General features: G+C 46.0%; 1 protein-coding gene across 1 annotated transcript in view; it reads left to right on the top strand.

The window, feature by feature from the left end:
* The window catches only part of LOC144509853 (uncharacterized), a 415,538-nt gene that overhangs the window by 365,337 nt on the left and 29,746 nt on the right, over nucleotides 1–20,455 (top strand). Inside the window, exons 18-23 of the mRNA XM_078238759.1 lie at nucleotides 4,879–5,004; nucleotides 6,349–6,480; nucleotides 8,678–8,806; nucleotides 11,785–11,916; nucleotides 18,965–19,093; nucleotides 19,901–20,029. Coding sequence (XP_078094885.1) covers nucleotides 4,879–5,004; nucleotides 6,349–6,480; nucleotides 8,678–8,806; nucleotides 11,785–11,916; nucleotides 18,965–19,093; nucleotides 19,901–20,029 — 777 coding nt within the window. The remainder of the gene's footprint in view (nucleotides 1–4,878; nucleotides 5,005–6,348; nucleotides 6,481–8,677; nucleotides 8,807–11,784; nucleotides 11,917–18,964; nucleotides 19,094–19,900; nucleotides 20,030–20,455) is intronic.

The following is a 20,455-nucleotide window of genomic DNA, read 5'->3' as shown; positions in this document are numbered from 1 at the left end:
TGACAGCATCTTCTCCAATAGCAGTGTAGAGTTAGAAGAAGGAAAGTGAAAGAAAGAAAATTCAAGGGAAAAAATGACAAGAAAAGAGAAATTTCCCCGTTTGAAATCACCATTTTAAGCTTTAACTATGTTTATGTTTTGGCAGTGGGCAGTTCTGCAGTATAAGGTTCATGCTAAAAATCTCACAGATCAGATTTGCCCAGTGTTGACATTGGAAATGTTATTCATCAATGCTTCAAGAGGCTTAGTACTCTGATTTTAAAAAAAGCCTTGGAAAATAGAAATTGCTTAACACGATTCTTGGCAATATCTAAACACCTGATCTAGCACGTGCAGTTTTTATGATCCTACCCCAGATGTTTTTAACCTGAATATCTGTGCAATGAAATGAACTTCATTGTTCTATTTTTGCTTGTCCACACACCCAGATGGTGCTCGGTTCTGAGGCCTAACATCGTTAGATGAATCACACAAAAACTGCATGACCTAATTTTCTGACCAAGCTCTTTGTGAGACATGCACTGCTGAGTTTGCCCTCGTTAATGTTGTAAGAAAGTGTCAGCAGTAAACCCTAATTAGAATCAGTTGTCCTATGTTGTTTCACCGATTGATACATGACTTTTGTTGTTTGGTGATGCTGGAAGAGATAAGGATGGGCGGGATTCTCTGATGTCATCTGCACCCATTGTCGATTATCGGAAAAACCCATCTGGTTCACTTTAGGGAAGGAAATCTGCCATCCATACCCGGTCTGCCCTAAATGTGACTTCAGAGCCACAGCAATGTGGTTGACTCTCAACTGCCCTCCTAGGGCAATTAGGAATGGGCAATAAATGCTGGTGAGTCAGCCACAACCATGTTCCACAAATGAATAAAAGAAAACCCGCCCCACTGCCAGCGAGAATAGAGAATTTGGCGCTCAGCCAAAACTCCATTCGCTGCAGCAGCACCGGACAATCCCAGCCACGGGCAAGGTCAGAGTTTTTTTGGCAGATACAGTCTCGCTGCCACAGGCAGAATAATTTAATGGAATTGTTGGAAATTTTCCTTCACGAGAAGTTATCCTTAAATTTTAGCTGAGTACTGTGCTAATAGCACCTGCTCAGATTTTGATTGGAACTTCTTGACTTTCCCTTACAGGGGCTCCTGTTATTGTGATAATGATGTAACTGTGTGGACTGCACGGTGGCACAGTGGTTAGCCCTGCCGCCTCCCAGCGCCAGGGACCCGGGTTCAATTCCCTGACTTGGGTCACTGTCTGTGCGGAGTCTGCACTTTCTCCCTGTGTCTGCATGGGTTTCCTCCGGGTGCTCCAGTTTCCTCCCACAGTCCGAAAGACATGCTGGTTTGGTGCATTGGCCATGCTAAATTCTTCCTCAGTGTACCCGTACAGGTGCCAGAGTGTGGCGACTAGGGGATTTTCATAGTAACTTCATTGCAGTGTTAATGTAAGCCGACTTGTGACACTAATAAAAAAACTTTAGCCAGTAATGACTGATCAGTCTGATAGAAGATAGCAATCCCTAAAGTGTAACACTGATGTCCTTGATTTGATTTGATTTATTATTGTCACATGTATTAACATACAGTGAAAAGTATTGTTTCTTGCGCGCTATAGAGACAAAACATACCGTTCATAGAGAAGGAAACGAGAAAGTGCAGAATGTAGTGTTGCAGTCATAGTTAGGGTGTAGACAAAAGATCAACTTAATGCAAGATAAGTCCATTCAAAAGTCTGACAGCAGCAGGGAAGAAGCTGTTCTTGAGTCGGTTGGTACGTGACCTCAGACTTTTGTATCTTTTTCCGACGGAAGAAGGTGGGAGAGAGAATGTCTGGGGTGAGTGGGGTCCTTAACTATGCTGGCTGCTTTGCTGAGGCAGCAGGAAGTGTAGACAGAGTCAATGGATGGGAGGCTGGTTTGCTTGATGGATTGGGCTACATTCACAACCTTTTGTAGTTCCTTGCGGTCTTGGGCAGAGCGGGAGCCATACCAAGCTGTGATACAACCGGAAAGAATGCTTTCCATGCGAGATATTTAAAAATAATTAGGAAGGACCTTCTCAGATATTCAGGGAAACAGACCGACCTTAACCCACTAGATGATCATTCAACATTCCTCTGGACTGCTTTCCCCGCCAAATAATGTGGGCCCACACTAGAGATAAAGTCAGCCCACTTGGCAACTTGAGACCTGTGTAGAGAAGTTGTCACCTTGATTGTACACAGTGAAAAGGAGCAGCCAGATATATTGTAACCACAAACATATATGTATAACTGGAGAAGCTGTTCCTTCACACTAGACAGCTGATAAGGAAGTTGTGAGTTTATCAGCTGCACAAGGAACTGAATGACCAACAGTCCCAGAGGTCAACAGTTGCCCAGCAACATTTACCACAGCAGCAACACTCGCCATGGCAACAACATTGCCCAGAGAGACAAGATCACCCCAGGAACAAGCAGACCCCAAGACACACAGCCAATAACAATCCACACCTGTACCAATGCAAGGTGTTTGAAGGATTGTGTGTACAATGCATGTGCAGGGACAAACACAAGTGGGTCAGACATGACCCACAGTTTTCTGTACATGCGTGAAGATTTTCATTGGAGACATGTGTGTGCCTGACCTACGACTGCAAATGAAAGTGTATGCAGAGTTCTTTTTTATGAAAAGGGGGATGTTTGGAGAAGAGCCTGTGTGAAATGAGGATTTCCATAGTCATGTAACCTCTGACATCATCTTGGGGTATAAAAGTTTGAGAACAAATGTCATTTTATCCAGCATTTGGAACAGTCTTTACCTCACCAACTGGATATCTGTGCTGGACAGTGTTCATAGGGCAACCTCCATGTAGGATAGATTATCCCAAAGAGTATGTATGAATGAAAAAGAAAAGCTTTACAGAAGGTCATTCTTTCATGTCGGCACGATGACACAGTGCTGCCTCACAGTGCCAGGGACCCAGGTTCGATTCTGGCCTTGGGTCATTGTCTGGATGGAGCTTGCACTTTCTCCACGTGTCTGCGTGGGTTTCCTTCGGGTGCTCCGGTTTCCTCCCACAGTCCAAAGATGTGCAGGTTAAGTTGATTGGCCATGATAAATTTTCCCTTAGTGTCAGGGGGACTAGGAGGGTAAACATATGGGGTTACGGGGATAGGACCTGGGTGGGATTGTTATCAGTGCAGGCTTGATGGGCCAAATGGCCTTCTCCTGCACTGCAAGTTCTATGTCAACCTCCTCCTTTTGCAAACTATGTGAGGTTTACGGCTGAACTATCTGCTTTAGTGTCCATTACAACAGTACTTGGTTATAAAGCACCTTAGGATTTGCTGAGGTTGTGAACGGCGCTATATAAACGTAAGTCCTCTTTTTTAATAAGTTAAATGATAAAAGCTTGAGATCCCAGCAGGAGTCACGCAGATCAAAGGCCATCCCTTGCCAGGTCTGGAAATGCTTCTGTTGGTTCCACTTTGTGTTTTCCCTTGTCTCCTTATGGTTGTAATGAACCTCCCAGCAGGTTCCTTTTGGATGGTAATCTCAAACTTATTAAAGTACATTTTGACATGAAACTTATTGAAGCAGTCATTAAAACCACCAGCACCTGCAAATCCATTTACATCAGTGCAGCTCAGTTACCTTTGAAGTTGCTTTGAGGTTTGGGCAGGACAATGGAAGCCCAGTGGTTCGCCTGTTTGTTTTTCCCTCCAGATCTTTCTGTCGACTATGATGTCCACACATCAAGCTGGGGAATGGAACACTTCCCATTCAGGTGCCCAGTGTCAGCATCAAACATTCCCAAGCAGTCCGATCAGAATAAAGCCTCTTCTACTTCTTAGCTCCACACCACCCTCAAGATTCCCCAGCCTCAGACTTCCTGAGGCTGGCAGATTAGAGACTGTGCTGGGATCATACTCACTTGGAACCAGGCTTGAGGGACATTTCAAATGGATGAATAAAAAAAACCCACCCCCACCCCTGTTGTCCAGCCAAAGCCACTCCAACTCCTGCTCTGCTTCCAGAACCATCCCCACCCCGCTCTCCATCTGGGGCGACCCCCTGTTCTCTATCTACAATCCAGTTGGATGCTTTTCATTCTTTGTGCTGTTGGAGCTGCTTGCAATTGGTTGGACTTCTCATTTTCTGCCAGTTTATCACAGAATACTATAGCGCAGAAGAGGCCCCATCAACCCATCGAGTCTGCACCGATGTGTGAAAGGCCCTGACATACTCACCTAATCCCACTTGCCAGCATTGGCCCATAACCTTGGATGTTATGATGTGCCAAGTACTCATCCAAGCACTTTTTAAAGGATGTGAGGCATCCCGCCTCCACCACCCTCCCAGGCAGCGCATTCCAGACTGTCACCAGCCTCTGGGTAAAAAAGATTTTCCTCAAATCCCCCCTAAACCTCCCACCCCTCACTTTTAACTTGTGTCCCCTCGTAAATGATCCTTCAACTAAGGGGAACAGCTCCCTATCCATCCAGAGGAGTTATTCCAAATGGTCAACTAGATTACTTTGTTGCCATGATGTTAAAGTCTTGCCTGATTTCCTTTGAACGTTTTGACCAATAAGTGCACAGAAAATTAAAATTTACACACACATACCCTGGGAATAATGCGTTGTTGGGTCCCCACAACAATACCCAATACTCAATCTTCTTATCAAAAACACAATTCAGCCACATCTATATTCCCAAATTAGCCAAATGTGGCATTGGCTGATGACAGCGTTTCAGTGTAATAGCCATAAACAGATCCTAGATCTTTCCCTAAAAGCCAGCACAACTGAAAAATACATTGACAGAAATCATTTGCGTGGAACTAGGAGGCGTTGCACCAGAGAACTGAGTCCATCCATGTCTCCTGATTGCAGAATGCACCAGCAACCGGTTTGGCGTGAACTGTCTGCAGCCCTGTGACTGCGGAGGAGCTCCATGTGACCCTGTGACTGGACGATGTAGCTGCCCGCCTGGGAAAATGGGCCCTGGCTGCAAGAAAGGTGAGAGGGCAAAAGTCATGAGCAGCATTGCTTTCGTTTTGTGTTCCTCCTCATTAACGTGGTCTGGACAGAATTATTATTTAGAGGTAAATTTTGAAACATTGTAAATAATAGAAATGTTACTCTGTGCACCATATCTCTGAACAGCACCGCCCCCTGTGTAAAGATTCTTCCCCACAGTTGCTTCAGGGAGTGTCGTGTATCCAGTCCCCACCACTTACACGATCCACACTCACAAGCAACAGCCAGTTGTGTTAAGCAAATGGCACTAACCATGTGTCGCCGCCGCAGGAGTCGATGGCAGAGGCGTACTTACTGTTTAATAAGCATGCTGGCTACTTTGGCTGTTTTATGAGTAATTTGCCATTTTAAAAGCTCTGCTGATGTCAGCCAGTCTTGTCTTCAAGTGGTTTTAATCAGCTACTTGCACCTGGTTCAAGTTCAATTACCTCAGCATCAGTTAACAATTAAGAGAGGTTAATGGAGGATTCTTGTTTTTATAAAAAATATGTTGCTTAACTGAACCCTTTTGGTTTGATCATCTGCCCACTGAAGTTAACACCAGTGGGATCGTTTTGGGGACTGTTTTGTATCTTGGGTTTTAATTTTGCACGGGTATTTGGGTCGTTTGAGTGAGCCTCGCACCAAGACTCAAGTTCTATAATCCACACTGATCATCACAAAGGAAAGACCCCCTGTACAACTTGTACTCACTGTCCAGATCACTGTGGTGAGGTCCCAGAGGGTGCCTGGTACTTGTGGACCCAGAGCCTGAGTCAATCCCATCTGTCGGTGGCACAGTGGTTAGCACTGTTGCCTCACAGTGCCAGGGACCTGGGTTCGATTCCCGGCTTGGGTCACAGTCTGTGCAGAGTCTGCATGTTCTCCCCGTGTCTGCATTGGTTTCCTCCCGTTGCTCTGGTTTCCTCCCACTGTCCGAAAGGCGTGCTGGTTAGGGTGCCTTGGCCCATGTTAAATTCTCCCTCAGTGTACCCGAACAGGTGCTGGAGTGTGGCGGCTAGGGGATTTTCACAGTAACTTCATTGCAGTGTTAATGTAAGCCTACTTGTGACACTAATAAATAAACTTTAAGAGGGGAAAGTTGAATTGGATGGGCTGCCAGTAGAGGCAGAGTCATCAGAATTTAATGCAGTGGAAACTGCTTTTTCGAGGATATTGGGCCATTTCTTTAAGTTTGCAGAACAGGGCTTGGAAATTCCAATTCCCAAAATATGAAGTAAAACATTTTTTGCATCCAGTTGTTATTTAAGTGACATTAACTTTAACCGGATCTTTCCCATTAACTTGTGACCATGTGTGTGTTGCTCTGATTTCTCTGCACAGAGTGCCAAGCGGGTCACTGGGGCATCGCCTGCAAGGGGATTTGTCCCATCTGTGAGAATAATGGGACCTGCAGTAAGAAGACTGGGCTGTGTACCTGTCCACCAGGCTTCATGGGGAGGCTGTGTCAGAACAGTAGGTACTCTGCCACGTGTAGCTCGGTGAACCTCATACGTGCCTACCTGACCATCTAGCTCTCTCCATCAGAAACTCTGGGTTAAGTGCTCCCCTCAAACCCCTGATACAAATAGGGCCCGTACACCTCATCAGAATGGCCTCCAATGCAAGGTAGTTCATTCCCTTTTGTGCTTATATTTCTCACTGTTTTGCTTAGCTCCATTGCCTTGGTTCTGTCATCCTTAAAACCCAACGAAAGTCTAGCAATCTCAGTTTGAAATTTTCAGTTGGCTTCTGGCCTCAGCAGCCTTTGGGGGAGTTTCAGATTCCCTTTAACCAAACCTATGGCCTATTTTTTTTTGTCCTTGAATTTCAGACCTGCCATCCCAGGAATGTTTGGAAAGGTTTGTTCTTTAGTTACGTTACTTTCTTTGATCGGTGAATCCAACATCCCAACACCAAAATCTTAGAATCTCTGGGGATTACTTGCCTGGAATTTCTCAGAGTTTCTCCGCTCCACTACTGTTCCACAGCTGACTAGTCAATGGACTCACTGCCTTAGCCCCCACACGGGAAGATTGACCATGTATGTGGGGTCGCCAGGGAATCTCAGCAAGATTCCTCACCTTCTGGAACTGGGGGTTGTGGGGGGGGGGGGGGGGGGTGCATCTCAGCAAACTATGGGGAGTGAGGGAAGAGAAGGAACTCTGAAAGTTCCTTTACATAGCAACATAGAAACTAGAAGGAGGAGTAGGCCATTCGGCCCTTCTAGCCTGCTCCACCATTCATTATGATCATGGCTGATCATCAAATTTAATATCTTGTTCCCCTCTTCCCCACCCACCCCATATCCCTTGATCCCTTTAGCACAAAGAGCTATGTCTAATTTCTTCTTGAAATCAAACCATGTTTTGGCCTCAACTACTTTCTGTGGTAGTGAATTCCACACATTCACTACTCTCTGGGGGAAGAAATTTCTCCTCACCTCAGTTCTAAAAGGCTTACCGTTTGTCCCCTATGACCCCTAGTTCTGGACTCCCCCACTATCGCGGATATTCTTTCTGAATCTACCCTGTCCAATCCTGTTAGAATTTTATAAGTTTCTATAAGAACCCCTCTCACCTCTCTAAACTCTAGTGAATATAATCCTAACCGACTTCGTCTCTCCTCATATGATAGACCTGCCATCCCAGGTAAACCTTCGCTGTACTCACTCTATAGCAAGGACACTCATTAAACTATTTTTCTGATGCAGATGTTCAATGACTCACTGTTCTGCCAGTTCGATGCGAGTTTATTTTGATCTTTGGCATTTGTGATTGGCTTTCATTTTTATCTTTATATACCTTGTGATGTTCTGTGATAAAAGCATTGGGATATGATGAAGGTGCGTGTAAATACTTGTCGGCTATGTGTACTGCAGTAGGAGTCATGACTCAGCACCTAGCTGCTACCCATATCTGTTCCAGCAACCCCTCCAAGGGTGTTCTTTCCATAAATTCTGGGGCTATTGATGGTTCTTTCTCACTGACCAACCTTAACTCAGCATCAGCTTCTGTCCTCATCTCTTCAGTTATCCTTCTCAGTGCCTCCCTTTCATTGATCCCGCCTGCAAGATCCCTCCTCGTGACATTTTTCGCTTTCCTTTCAAAACACTCCTGGAGTCCTTCTCTCGGGAAAGTCAGAATGCAAGTGCCAGCCAGGGCTTAGAGGAACACTCAAAAACCGGGTACTTAATACAAAGAGTATACAAAGGGCGGCATGGTGGCACAGTAGTTAGCACTGCTGCCTCACAGCGCCAGGGATCCAGGTTCGATTTCCGGCTTGGGTCACTGTCTATGCGGAGTTTGCACGTTCTCCCCGTGTCTGTGTGGTTTTCCCACGGATGCTCCGGTTTCCTCCCACAGTCCAAAGATGTGTGGGTTAGGTGGATTGGTCATGCTAAATTGTCCCTTAGTGTCAGGGGGACTAGCTAGGGTAAATGCATGGGTTTTGGGGATAGGGCCTGGGTAGGATTGTGGTCAGTGCAGACTCGATGGGCCGAATGGCCTCCTTCTGCACTGTAGGACTCTAAGAAGTACAGCAGCTGGATAACAATTGGGTTTGATGTAAAAATTACACAAAAAATAATCTCTGGCAAGAATGTAATATTTTCACTATGACTCTTTTTGAGAACCGGGACCCGGAACCGAACGTGAGTTATTTTTCTCTGCAGCGTGCCCCACAGGTCAGTATGGCCAAGGGTGTCAGATGCGATGTGCTTGTGAGAATGAGGGTGATTGCCATCCAGTGACAGGACGTTGCAAATGTTCTCCAGGGTGGACTGGCCATAACTGCAGGAGAGGTAAGAACCATCCATATTCAGCCAGCATAAACCCTGGAATTCCCTTTCGCAAATCTCCCCATTCCCCTCACTTCCCTTTGAAGCCCTTCTTTTGATCAATTATTTGGTCACTTGTCATATTTCCTTCCATTGTATTATGGTCAATGTTTTTTCTGATTATAGTCCTGTGAAGTGCCTTAGGATATTTTACGACATTAAAGGTGCTATTTAAATGCAGTTGGTTGCAACTGTAATACAAAGAGGTGCTGTTCACAGAATCCACCAAGATATCATGTAATACATGGCGATGTGCAGGTGGTGAAGGATACCTGTGTTAGGAACATCAACAAGTGATTTAACCCCTTGACCCTGTTATGCCACAGGGCAGAATTTTCCTATCCCGCCCATCACGGGAATCGTAGCGGGCGGGGGGAGGGGGGGGGCGGACCATGTAAAGATTCGTTGACCTTGGTTGGGAATTCTCGGCTTTGGGGTGAGCGCGGCCCCAAACTCCCACCCATACAGTTAGATCAGGGCTGAACTCTATCACAACTCCACTTATCTGCCTCTGCTCCCTTATTATCTTCACCCAACAAAAATAAATCTACATCAGTCTTGAAAGCTCCAAATTTCCCCAGCACCCACCTCATGGTGGCGAGAATCCCAGATTTCCACAATCCCTTGTGGAAAAGCAGATTTCCTGATTTAACTCCTGAATGGTCTAGCTCTAACTTTAACATTACGTTCCCAACGCAGTTGATTCCTCACCAAAGGAAATAGATTCTCTGGGTGGAATTTTCCACTCCCACCAGCGACGCCAATCACGGCAGCCGGGGGGGCACTTAAATTCGGTGGATGGAAAAAGAAATTTGTTTGAAATTTTGTTCTCCTGATTTTAATGGCAGTTTAAATGGCAGGTACGATTGCGGCATTTAAGGGCAACTAGACAAATAAAGAACAAAGAACAGTACGGCACAGGAAACAGGCCCTTCGGCCCTCCAAGCCTGTGTCACTCCTTGGTCCAACTAGACAAATCGTTTGTATCCCTCCATTCCCAGGCTGCTCATGTGACTATCCAGGTTAGTCTTAAATGATGTCAGCGTGTCTGCCTCCACCGCCCTACTTGGCAGCGCATTCCAGGCCCCCACCACCCTCTGTGTAAAAAACATCCCTCCAATATCTGAGTTATACTTCGCCCCTCTCACCTTGAGCCCGTTACCCCGCGTGATCGTCATTTCTGATCTGGGAAAAAGCTTCCCACCGTTCACCCTATCTATCCCCTTCATAATCTTGTACACCTCTATTAGATCTCCCCTCATTCTCCGTCTTTCCAGGGAGAACAAGCCCAGTTTACCCAATCTCTCCTCATAGCTAAGACCCTCCATACCAGGCAACATCCTGGTAAACCTTCTCTGCACTCTCTCTAAAGCCTCCACGTCCTTCTGGTAGTGCGGCGACCAGAACTGGATGCAGTATTCCAAATGTGGCCTAACCAACATTCTATACAGCTGCATCATCAGACTCCAGCTTTTATACTCTATAGGATGGGAATGGAAGCATACAGACTCCATAAGTGCATAGTTTTAGTTTAGGCAGGCATCATGGTCAGCGCAGGCTTGGAGGGCTGAAGGGCCTGTTCCTGTGCTATACTGTTCTTTGATCTCTTTGTTCTTTGTAAAGGCGGGTCGCATTTTCTCCCCATCTGCATCGGGAACCATATTTGGATTCTTTTACATCTCATGAATGCTCATTAAAAGACCAACTCATTGGAATTACGTTGCCCCTCCAAAGTAAATGCCCTGCCAGTGAAGAATTAGAACGGTCTATTTCACAGCGGTATCTAAATGGCGCGCAGCTGATGAGCTTCACCTCAATAGATGCTGCCTCCACTTTCCTTTCAGAGTGTAGCTGCCAAATATTGAGTGCCCCAGTGGCACCAGCTGCATCAAGGCTGGGCACAGGAGGCAAGACTGGTGGGGGTGGTGGTGAGATGGAGGCATGGCTGGCAGGGGGTGGTGGTACACAAGAGGGGAGGGGGAGACAGAGACATGACCAGGGAGGAGCATGAGAGGGGAGAGGGGAGATGGAGACAGGATTTGGGGATCACAGTGGAGTGATGGAAGACTATCCAGGGACACCATAAGACTGTCCAAAGGAAGGTCTGAGACTGTCCTGGGGCTGAGGCCACACTGTCAGGGAAATTTAGCCCCCCCCACCCACCCCTTTCATGCCAACTGCCATAACCATCTGTACCTCTGTTCTGCCATTCACACATTCTGATCTCTTAATGGACACTTTTAGCACTTCTCTCAGCCATCTTTATCCTTATTTACAAAGAACAAAGAACAAGAACAAGGAAAATGACAGCACGGGAACAGGCCCTTTGGCCCTCCAAGCCTGCAGCGACCATGCTACCCGACTGAACTAGAACAGTCCCTTTCCAGTCCTACATTCCCTTTGTCCAATTACAGCTCCCCCACCCTCATAGTATAAACCATTTCTGATTTTCTTTGCTCTTAGCTCTGACGAAGGGTCATCCAGACCCGAAACGTTGGCTCTATTCTCTCTCCACAGAGGCTATCAGGCCTGCTGAGATTTTCCAGCATTTTCCGTTTTTGTTTCAGATTCCAGCATCGGTAGTAAGTTGCTTTTAATCAAATCAATCTGCTCTGCCTCAGATGGCGTTGAGCTTCTTGGGTATTCTGCTTCTCCGGTATTCTGCTTCTCCGGTATTCTGCTTCTCCCATCCAGATGGATGGTGAGTGTTTCATTATACACCAGTCTTTAAGGAGCCAGGAGAAAACAGAGTATTCAGCCTCTGCCCTGCTTTTGTAGCACAGTATTGCTGTGCTTAGTCCAGTGAAAGTTCTGGTCAGCGGTGACTACCCAAGTGCTGATATTGAGGGACTTACAATAGTTAGTAAGTAACCAGTAGGTCCTGTCGAGATTCTCCTCAGTATATTGGCCAGGGCATTAATCCTTGTATTGTTTCTTTGAAGCTTGTGATGCTGGCCGATGGGGTCCAGACTGTATGAACATTTGTGACTGCAAGAACAGTGATGGGAGCTGCAACAGTGTCACGGGGCAGTGTATCTGTGAGGCAGGCTTTACTGCTCAGCACTGTGACCAGAGTAAGTATCTTTTAGAATTGGGAGACTGGTGCTCACTTAATGAACATGCCTTCACATCACCAGAGCAAACACCAGGAATCCAGATCTACTTCCCATGATTTTTGGTTTTCACGGATGGACCTTTGATTGGGAGCACATTCCAGATGGAGCATAAATGACCTTGTTAGTGTACCTGCACGCAATGTGCTGAAACTTAACAGGAGCAATTTGTGCCGGGGTGGCACAGTGGTTAGCACTGCTGCTTCACATGGTGCCATGGACCCAGGTTCGATTCCCGGCTTGGGTCACTGTCTGTGCAATCTGCACCTTCTCCCCGTGTCTGCGTGGGTTTCCTCCGGGCGCACCGGTTTCCTCCCACAGTCCAAAAGATGTGCTGGTTAGGGTGCATTGGCCGTGCTGAATTCTCCCTCAGTGTACCCAAACAGGCGCCGGAGTGTGGCGACTAGGGGATTTTCACAGTAACTTCATTGCAATGTTAAGGTAAGCCTACTTGTGACTAATAAATAAACTTTATCCCTCACCCAACATCACAAAAACAGCCTCACCTAAAGTATCATTTATCTCCTAACACTTTCTGAGACCTTGCTGTTTGCAAATTGGATTACCCTACATTACAACAGTAGTTCTGTGGCTGTAAATCACTTCAAAGCAACCTGAGATCATAAAAGATGCTATGTGGATGCAACCTCATTGAGACATATTAAATTCTCAGGGGATTTGACAGGGCAGATGCTGAGAGGTTGTTTCCCCTTGTAGGAGAGCCTTGGACCAGATGGTATAATCTCAGAGTAAGGGGCTACCCATTTAAAGGGCAGCACGGTGGCACAGTGGTTAGCACTGCTGCCTCACAGCGCCAGGGACCCGGGTTCGATTCCCAGCTTGGGTCACTGTCTGTGTGGAGTCTGCACGTTCTCCCTGTGTCTGCGTGGGTTTCCTCCGGGTGCTCCAGTTTCCTCCCACACTCCAAACAGTCTTCCTCCCACAGTCCGAAAGACGTGCATTGGCCATGCTAAATTCTCCCTCAGTGTACCCGAACAGGCGCCGGACTGTGGTGACTTGGGGATTTCACAGAACTTCATTTGCAGTGTGAATGTAAACTACTTGTGACTAATAAATAAAAAACATAAAACTTTAAAAATTTAAGACATATATGAGGAGGAATTTCTTCTCTCAGAGAGGAGTGAATCTGTGGAATCTTTTACTGCAGAGTGCTGTAGAGATTGGGCCACTCGATATGTTCAAGGCTGAGACAGACAGATTCTTAATCAACAAAGGAATCAAGGGTTATGGGGATAAGGCGGGAAAGTGGAGCTGAGGATCATCACATCAGATCAGTCATTGAAAGGTGGAGCAGACTAGATGGGCCAAATGGCCTACTTCTGTTCTTTTGTCTTATGGTTTTATAGTCCTTATTAAGTTCCTTCTTTCTTACGGTATTTAGTATTTAAATATTTTGCCTAATAATGATAATCATAGAATCCCTACAGTGCAGAAGGAGGTCATTCGGGCCATCGAGTCTGCACCAACCACAATCCCACCCAGGCCCTATTCCCATAACCCCACATATTTATGCTGCCAATCCCCTGACACTGGGGTCAATTTAGCATGGCCAATCAACCTAACCCGCTCATCTTTGGACTGTGCGAGGAAACCGGAACACCCGAAGGAAACCCACGCAGACACGGGGAGAACATGCAATGTTCCACACGGACAGTAACCCGAGGCCGGAATTGAACCCGGGTCCCTGGCTCTGTGAGGCAGCAGTGCTAACCATTGTGCCACCGTGCTGCCCAAACCCTGAACCCCAAAAGTAATTAATTATTTGCGGTACTTTCAGTGACATGATGAGGTGTTCGATTTAAATCGAAGTGTTACTGTAACGAAACACCGCATACACCACACTGAATATGTAGCAAAATTTGCCAGAAATCGTATCGCAGAATTACATTAATTTTACTGCATGGAAATGGACCTTCTATCCCGGTGTTTGCACTCAATTCCCATCTTCCCTCACCTCACTGTGTTGATGTATCCTCCTTTCTCTTTCTTCCTCATAAACTTATCCAATTTCCCCTTAAAATGCCTCTTTGCTATTCATCTCGACCATTCCATGTGGTTTTTTGCCAATATTTATTCCTTAATCAATATCACAAAACTAGATTATCTAATCATTATCGTGCTGCTGTTTGTGAGCAAGTTGGCTGCCATGTTTCTCACATCACAACATTGACTACCCTTGATTAATTTTAAAGCATTTTGCAAGGTCCTGAAATCATGAAAAACACTATATAAATGCAAGTTTTTTTACAATGCCACAATAGAAAGTGATTCTCAAAGTACTGTAAATGAGTTGAGTGGGAAAGGTAGTAAATTATAAAACTACTGCTATTGCATTCAGTTTCTAACTCTACAGACTAGAAAGTAATGCCGAACTGAGTACAAGTTCAGTTTTGCCTTGTGCAGTACACAATGCACCCGCTACTCAACCTAATATTACAGTATCACTATTACAACTGTCACCATTTCCCACATTACGATCGTGACTACACTCCAAAAGTACTTCATTGGCTGGTGAGTACGATGGGATATCCCAATGTTGTGAAAGTTGTTGTAAGGTTGTTTGGAAGAGATCTGGAGACTTTCATGGTTGAACATACACTATTTATTAACAACTCATAATTATATACATCTCCAAGGTATAGCCATGTATGGGTGCTGGTTCCTTCCAGACTCAGTGCATACAATCTACATCAGATCATGGGCAGTAGTTCTCCAGTCCCACATTAACCCATGCTCTGTCCAAACACCCTTATACTACAAAAAGGTGCTTTATAAATGGGAGTCTCTCTTTTCTTTCTGCACTAATTGCCTTTCCCTTATAGTTGCACCATGTGGTAGCAAGCTCCATATTCTCACCATTCCCTGAGGAAAAGCTTCTCCTGAATTCCTCACTGGAATTCTAATGAGCCATCTTATATTTATCATTCCCTGGTTTTGGATTTTCCACAAATGGAAACCTTCTTTGCTGTGATGAATTTGCTGTAATGATTCCCTGTCAGGCCCCTTCCTAGTTTTCTCTATTATAGAGAAAAGACTTCCAGCGTGTTCCGCGTTGCCTGAGTATCGGTAACTATGCTGTACTTGGAATTGCCGTAAGAAGTCTCACAACACCAGGTTAAAGTCCAACAGGTTTATTTGGTAGCACAAGCCACAAGCTTTCAGAGCGCTGCCCCTTCATCAGGTGAGTGGGAGTTCTGTTCACAAACAGGGCATATAAAGACACAAACTCAATTTACAAAATAATGGTTGGAATCCGAGTCTTTACAGGTAATCAAGTCTTAAGGGTACAGACAATGTGAGTGGAGAGAGGGTTAAGCACAGGTTAAAGAGATGTGTATTGTCTCCAGCCAGGACAGTTAGTGAGATTTTGCAAGCCCAGGCAAGTCGTGGGGGTTACAGAGAGTGTGACATGAACCCAAGATCCCGGTTGAGGCCGTCCTCATGTGCGGAACCTGGCTATCAGTCTCTGCTCAGCGACTCTGTGTTGTCGTGTGTCATGAAGGCCGCCTTGGAGAATGCTTACGGAATTGCCGTCATATCTTTGTGGTTGTGCCCTGATCTGGCTAATCCCAGTCTATCTGTGATGTTGGGCTGTTTATCTTATCAAAATCATAGTTCGAGGATAAAATAGTTCACATCTGGGAGAGATTTAGTGTGCGCTTGATCCCAGTGAGCTTGTTTGGCCCAGCACTGTGGCACATAAAGGTACATCTTTCGATGCCAAATTCAATAGAAAGCAAGTCAAGTGGTGAAAGAGGAAGACTAATGAAAATCTTTTCAACTGTAGCACTTTAAATACTGAACTTCCTCCAGAGCTTTCAAAGTGCTGATAAATATCACCAAACATCTGCAAAACTGGATTCCAAAGATGAATGCTAAAAATAATAATTAATATTGGTATATAGGGACCTTTTGTGTGCAGAGAAGGGGCTCCGAGGTCAGTCACCAAGTGAAATAAGGTTGCCTACGTATCATAATAGTTTTTATTTTCAGTTGTAAGTGATGACCGTGCAGATGGAATGGGAAATTGAGATGCAGTTGATACAACTGAGTGGCTTCCTAGTCCATTTCAGAGGGCAGTTGAGAGTCAACCACATTGCTGTGGCTCTGGAGTCACATGTAGGCCAGACCGTGTAAGGACAGCAGATTTCCTTCCCTAAAGGACATTAGTGAACCAGATGGGATTTTCCGACAATCGACAATATCATAGAATCCCTACAGTACAGAAGGAGGCCGTTCGGCCCACCGTGTCTGCACTGACCACAATCCCACCCAGGCCCTATTCCCGCAACCCCACGCATTTTACCCAGCTAATCCCCCTGATGCTAATAGACAATTTAGCATGGCCAATCAACCTACCCCGCACATCTTTGGACTGTGGGAGGACACTGGAGCACCCGAGGAAACCCACGCAGACACGGGAGAACTCCACACAAACAGTGACCCAAGGCCGGAATTGAACCTGGGACCCTGGTGCTGTGAGACAGCAGCGCTAACCACTGTGCCATCGTGCTGCCCCATGTTTCATGGTCATCAGTAGACTCTTAATTCCAGATATTTTTTATTGAATTCAAATTCCACCATCTGTCATGGTGGGATTCGAACCCAGGTCCCCAGATCATTATCTGGATTTCTGGATTAAGAGTTGAGCAATAATACCACTAGGCCATTGCCTCCCCCAAGAAACTTGACACCATCCAGGACAAAGCAGCCCGCTTGATTGGCATCACATCTACAAATATTCAATCCCTCCGCCACCGACGCTCAGTAGCAGCAGTGTGTACTATCTACAAGATGCACTGCAGCAATTCACCAAAGATCCTTAGACAGCATCCTCCAAACCCACGACCACTTGCATCTAGAAGGACAAGGGCAGCAGATACATGGGAACACCACCACCTGCAGGTTCCCCTCCAAGCCACTCACTGTCCTGACTCGGAAATATATCGCCGTTCCTTCATAGTCACTGGGTCAAAATCCTGGAATTTCCTCCCTAACGGCATTGTGGGTCAACCCACAGCATGTGGACTGCAGCGATTCAAGATGGCAACTCACCACCACCTTCTCAAGGGCAACTAGGGATGGGCAATAAATGCTGGCCAGCCAGCGATGCTCATGTCCCACGAATGAATAAAAGAAAAAAATCCAAACTCAGGAGTTCTTGTTCGTTCACAAAGAGAGAGGAGAGGAGCTTTTGATGGGATGCCAGCACAAGAGTGAAGTACCGCAGATGCAGGGGGGCGGGGGATGGACCATGCAAAGGTCCGTTGACCTCGGGCAGGATTTTCCCGGTTTTGGGGCGAGCACAGTCCAGAGAATCCTGCCCTCTGTTTCTCTCCTCACGGACGCTGCCAGACCTGCTAAGTGTTTCCAACATTTTCTGTGTTCATGATGCAGGATACTTGTGCTGGAACACCAACAAACATGGGTGAAAATTGAAGCCCATTGTACAGCCCAGGAATAAAAGAAGTTGACTCTTTATAGTTCCTGTCATGACCTCAGGACATCTCAATGCAATACTTTCAGTCAATGAAGTACTTTTTGAAATGCATTTAACTTTTTCTAGATAAATATGAAAGCCAGTTTGTGCACTGCAAGCTTCCACAAACACCAGATGAGTTGGATGACCAAATATTTTGTTGGCATTTATTGAGGGGTGAACGTTGGCCAGGAGATTGGAAGACCTCTCTGCCCTGGTTTCCATAGCACCATGTTAATCCTTGAACAGCAAAGGGGGCTGAAGTTTAACGTCTCATCCATAAGACAGGATCTTCCATAATAGAAGGCTACCCCATCTCTGCAGGGTTAGCCTGCATATGTACTGAGGTCTCTGAAGAAGGGCTTGAACCCACATGAGGTGCTATGTAACTTGGCCAAAGCTGACACATAATGGAGAAGCGAGGTTACAATGTTAGGTCCAGCCTCAATTTAATGGCAGGGGCTGGGATCTCTCACTCACCTTTCAATGACATCTGGGTGGACATATTAAAATTTAAAGAAATGTGTCATCCAACATCAATTCTTTAATTTCACCTGTGGGAACATCGGACACAGTGAACACAGAGTAATGCACTCAGCAGGCTTAAGTATTTCTCCTTTTTGTGTTCTTCAGATAGTAACAAACACTGCATCATGCTTTCCACTCCTTCTGTAGCCATCCTCCCACACCTTCTCCAGGGAATGTGTATATTGGAGACTGCATATCCCCCATAATTATCATGAGCCTAAAGACAGAAACTCAATCGGAGCCCCACAAAATGTGTACCAATTCCACTAAATTTAAATATCTCGGCAGGTGCCTCTGTCCCAGCGTAACCCCAGTTGCATTATCTCCATTCCCAACCCTAACCCGATTACAGAATCTCCAGTTTAATCTTCACCTGTTTATGGTGTCTCAGGCTCAAGCCTAACCCAGTTACATTGCTTTGATTGGGCCCAGTCCCAACTTGGTTACAGTGCCTCAGGCCTGATCTTAACCTGGTTGTAGTGCCTCAGACCTGACCTTAATCTGGTTACAGTGTCTCAGGCCTGACCTCAACTTGGATACAGTGCCTCAGGCCTGATCTTAACCTGGATACAGTCCCTCAGGCCTGATCTTAACCTAGTTACAGTGCCTCAGACCTGACCTTAACCTGGTTACAGTGTCTCAGACCTGAGTTTAACCTGGTTGCAGTGCCTTAGGCCTGATCTTAACCTGGTTACAGTGCCTCAGGCCTGATCTTAACCTGGTTACAGTGCTACAGGCCTAGTCCTAACCTGATTGCAATGCCTCAGGCCTATTCCTAACCAAAGTTTCCGCTAAGCTGTGTGAGTGAAAAGCTATGCCACAAGGGCCTTGTTCTTTGAAAACCCCACAGGTGCATGGTCATCAAAAACTATTTCAAGGGACAGCGCAGTGAAAAGCTAGGCCACGCATAGCAAATGTTAAAAGGAGCATTGGCCCAAACCCAGTTACAGCACCTCAGACCTTACTTTTCTCTTTTGTCAGAGTGTCCTGAAGGTAGTTATGGAGCAGGTTGTCGATACCGGTGTCAGTGTGACAATGGAGCTGCTTGTGATCACGTGAGTGGAGCCTGTAACTGTACAGCAGGCTGGCTCGGAACCTTCTGTGAAAGAGGTACGTCGCATTTTGATTGTTTTTTTTTCAGATGCAGTGATTGCAAATGGAAATATGTGGATATTGCAGGGGTAAAGTAATTAAAAGGAAAAAGCTTTTACTTATGGGCAGCACGGTGACACAGTGGTTAGCAATGCAGCCTCACAGCGCCAGGGACCCGGGTTCAATTCCAGCCTCAGGTTACTGTCTGTGTGAAGTCTCTGCCTTCTCCCCGTGTCTGGGTGGGTTTCCTCCGGGTGCTCCAGTTTCCTCCCACACTCCAAAGATGTGCAGGTTAGGTAGATTGGCCATGTTCAATTGCCCCTTAGTGCCAGGGGGATTGTAGAGAATTGAATCATCAAATCACTACAGTGCAGAAGGAGGCTATTCAGCCCATCGAGCCTGCACCGACAACAATCCCACTCAGGCCCCATCCCCACCACCCCACATATTTACCCTATTAATCCCCCTGACATCTCCCTAACACTAAGGAGCAATTTAGCATGGCCAATCATAATAACCCGTACATTTATGGACTCCAGAGCACCCGGAGGAAACCCAGGGATTAACAGGGTAAATACGTGGCGTTATGTTGATAGGGTCTGGGTGGGATTGTTGTCAGTGCAGGCTTGATGGGCCGATTGGCCTCCTGCACTGTAGGGATTCTATGATCGCACCCTGCCTTTTGTGAATGGGGCATTAGGAATACAAGCTGTCACGTCTCAATTCAGTGGACTAGGTTAAAAAGTTCCTTAGGTTTCCCTGGACACTGGTACAATATGAATGGACTGAGTGAGCGTGCTGATCTGCTAAATGTTTATTCCCCAGCGTGCCCGGATGGGTTTTATGGCATGGAGTGTCGGCAGATGTGTGATTGCCACAACGGTGGACACTGTAATCATGTGACAGGATCCTGTTCATGCCTTTCTGGCTGGGTTGGATTGAGCTGCAATCAGTGTGAGTTCACCAAACTCTGGTTTCTGCACGTTTATCTTATTCAAAACCTTGTTTAGGACAAGACTTTCTGTCCATGAGCCTTGCTCTTTCTTACCATCTTCTTCTGTCACATGTACCTTTCCATTAACATTTCCCATTATAATTGCTATGTCAACATTTCCTGTTTAATTGTGCCATGTCACGCTGTGGAACAAGTGCTGGTAAATGAGATGAGGTCTGGTGTTTTCTTGCACGCCGGTACAGACTCAATGGGCCGATGGGCCTCTTCTGCACGATATGATTCTTTAATTCTAATATAGTTAAACACTCCGTCCATTCTGGGGCTTTTTAAATTCATTCATGGGATGTGGGTGTTGCCGGCATTTTATTGCCCATCCCTAGTTGCCGAGGGCAGTTGAGAGTCAACCACATTGCTGTGGCTCTGGA

This window comes from Mustelus asterias, chromosome 22 (assembly GCF_964213995.1).
Source record: "Mustelus asterias chromosome 22, sMusAst1.hap1.1, whole genome shotgun sequence".
NCBI classification, from domain to species: Eukaryota; Metazoa; Chordata; class Chondrichthyes; order Carcharhiniformes; family Triakidae; genus Mustelus; species Mustelus asterias.
This window is presented reverse-complemented; position numbering and strand designations above follow the sequence as displayed.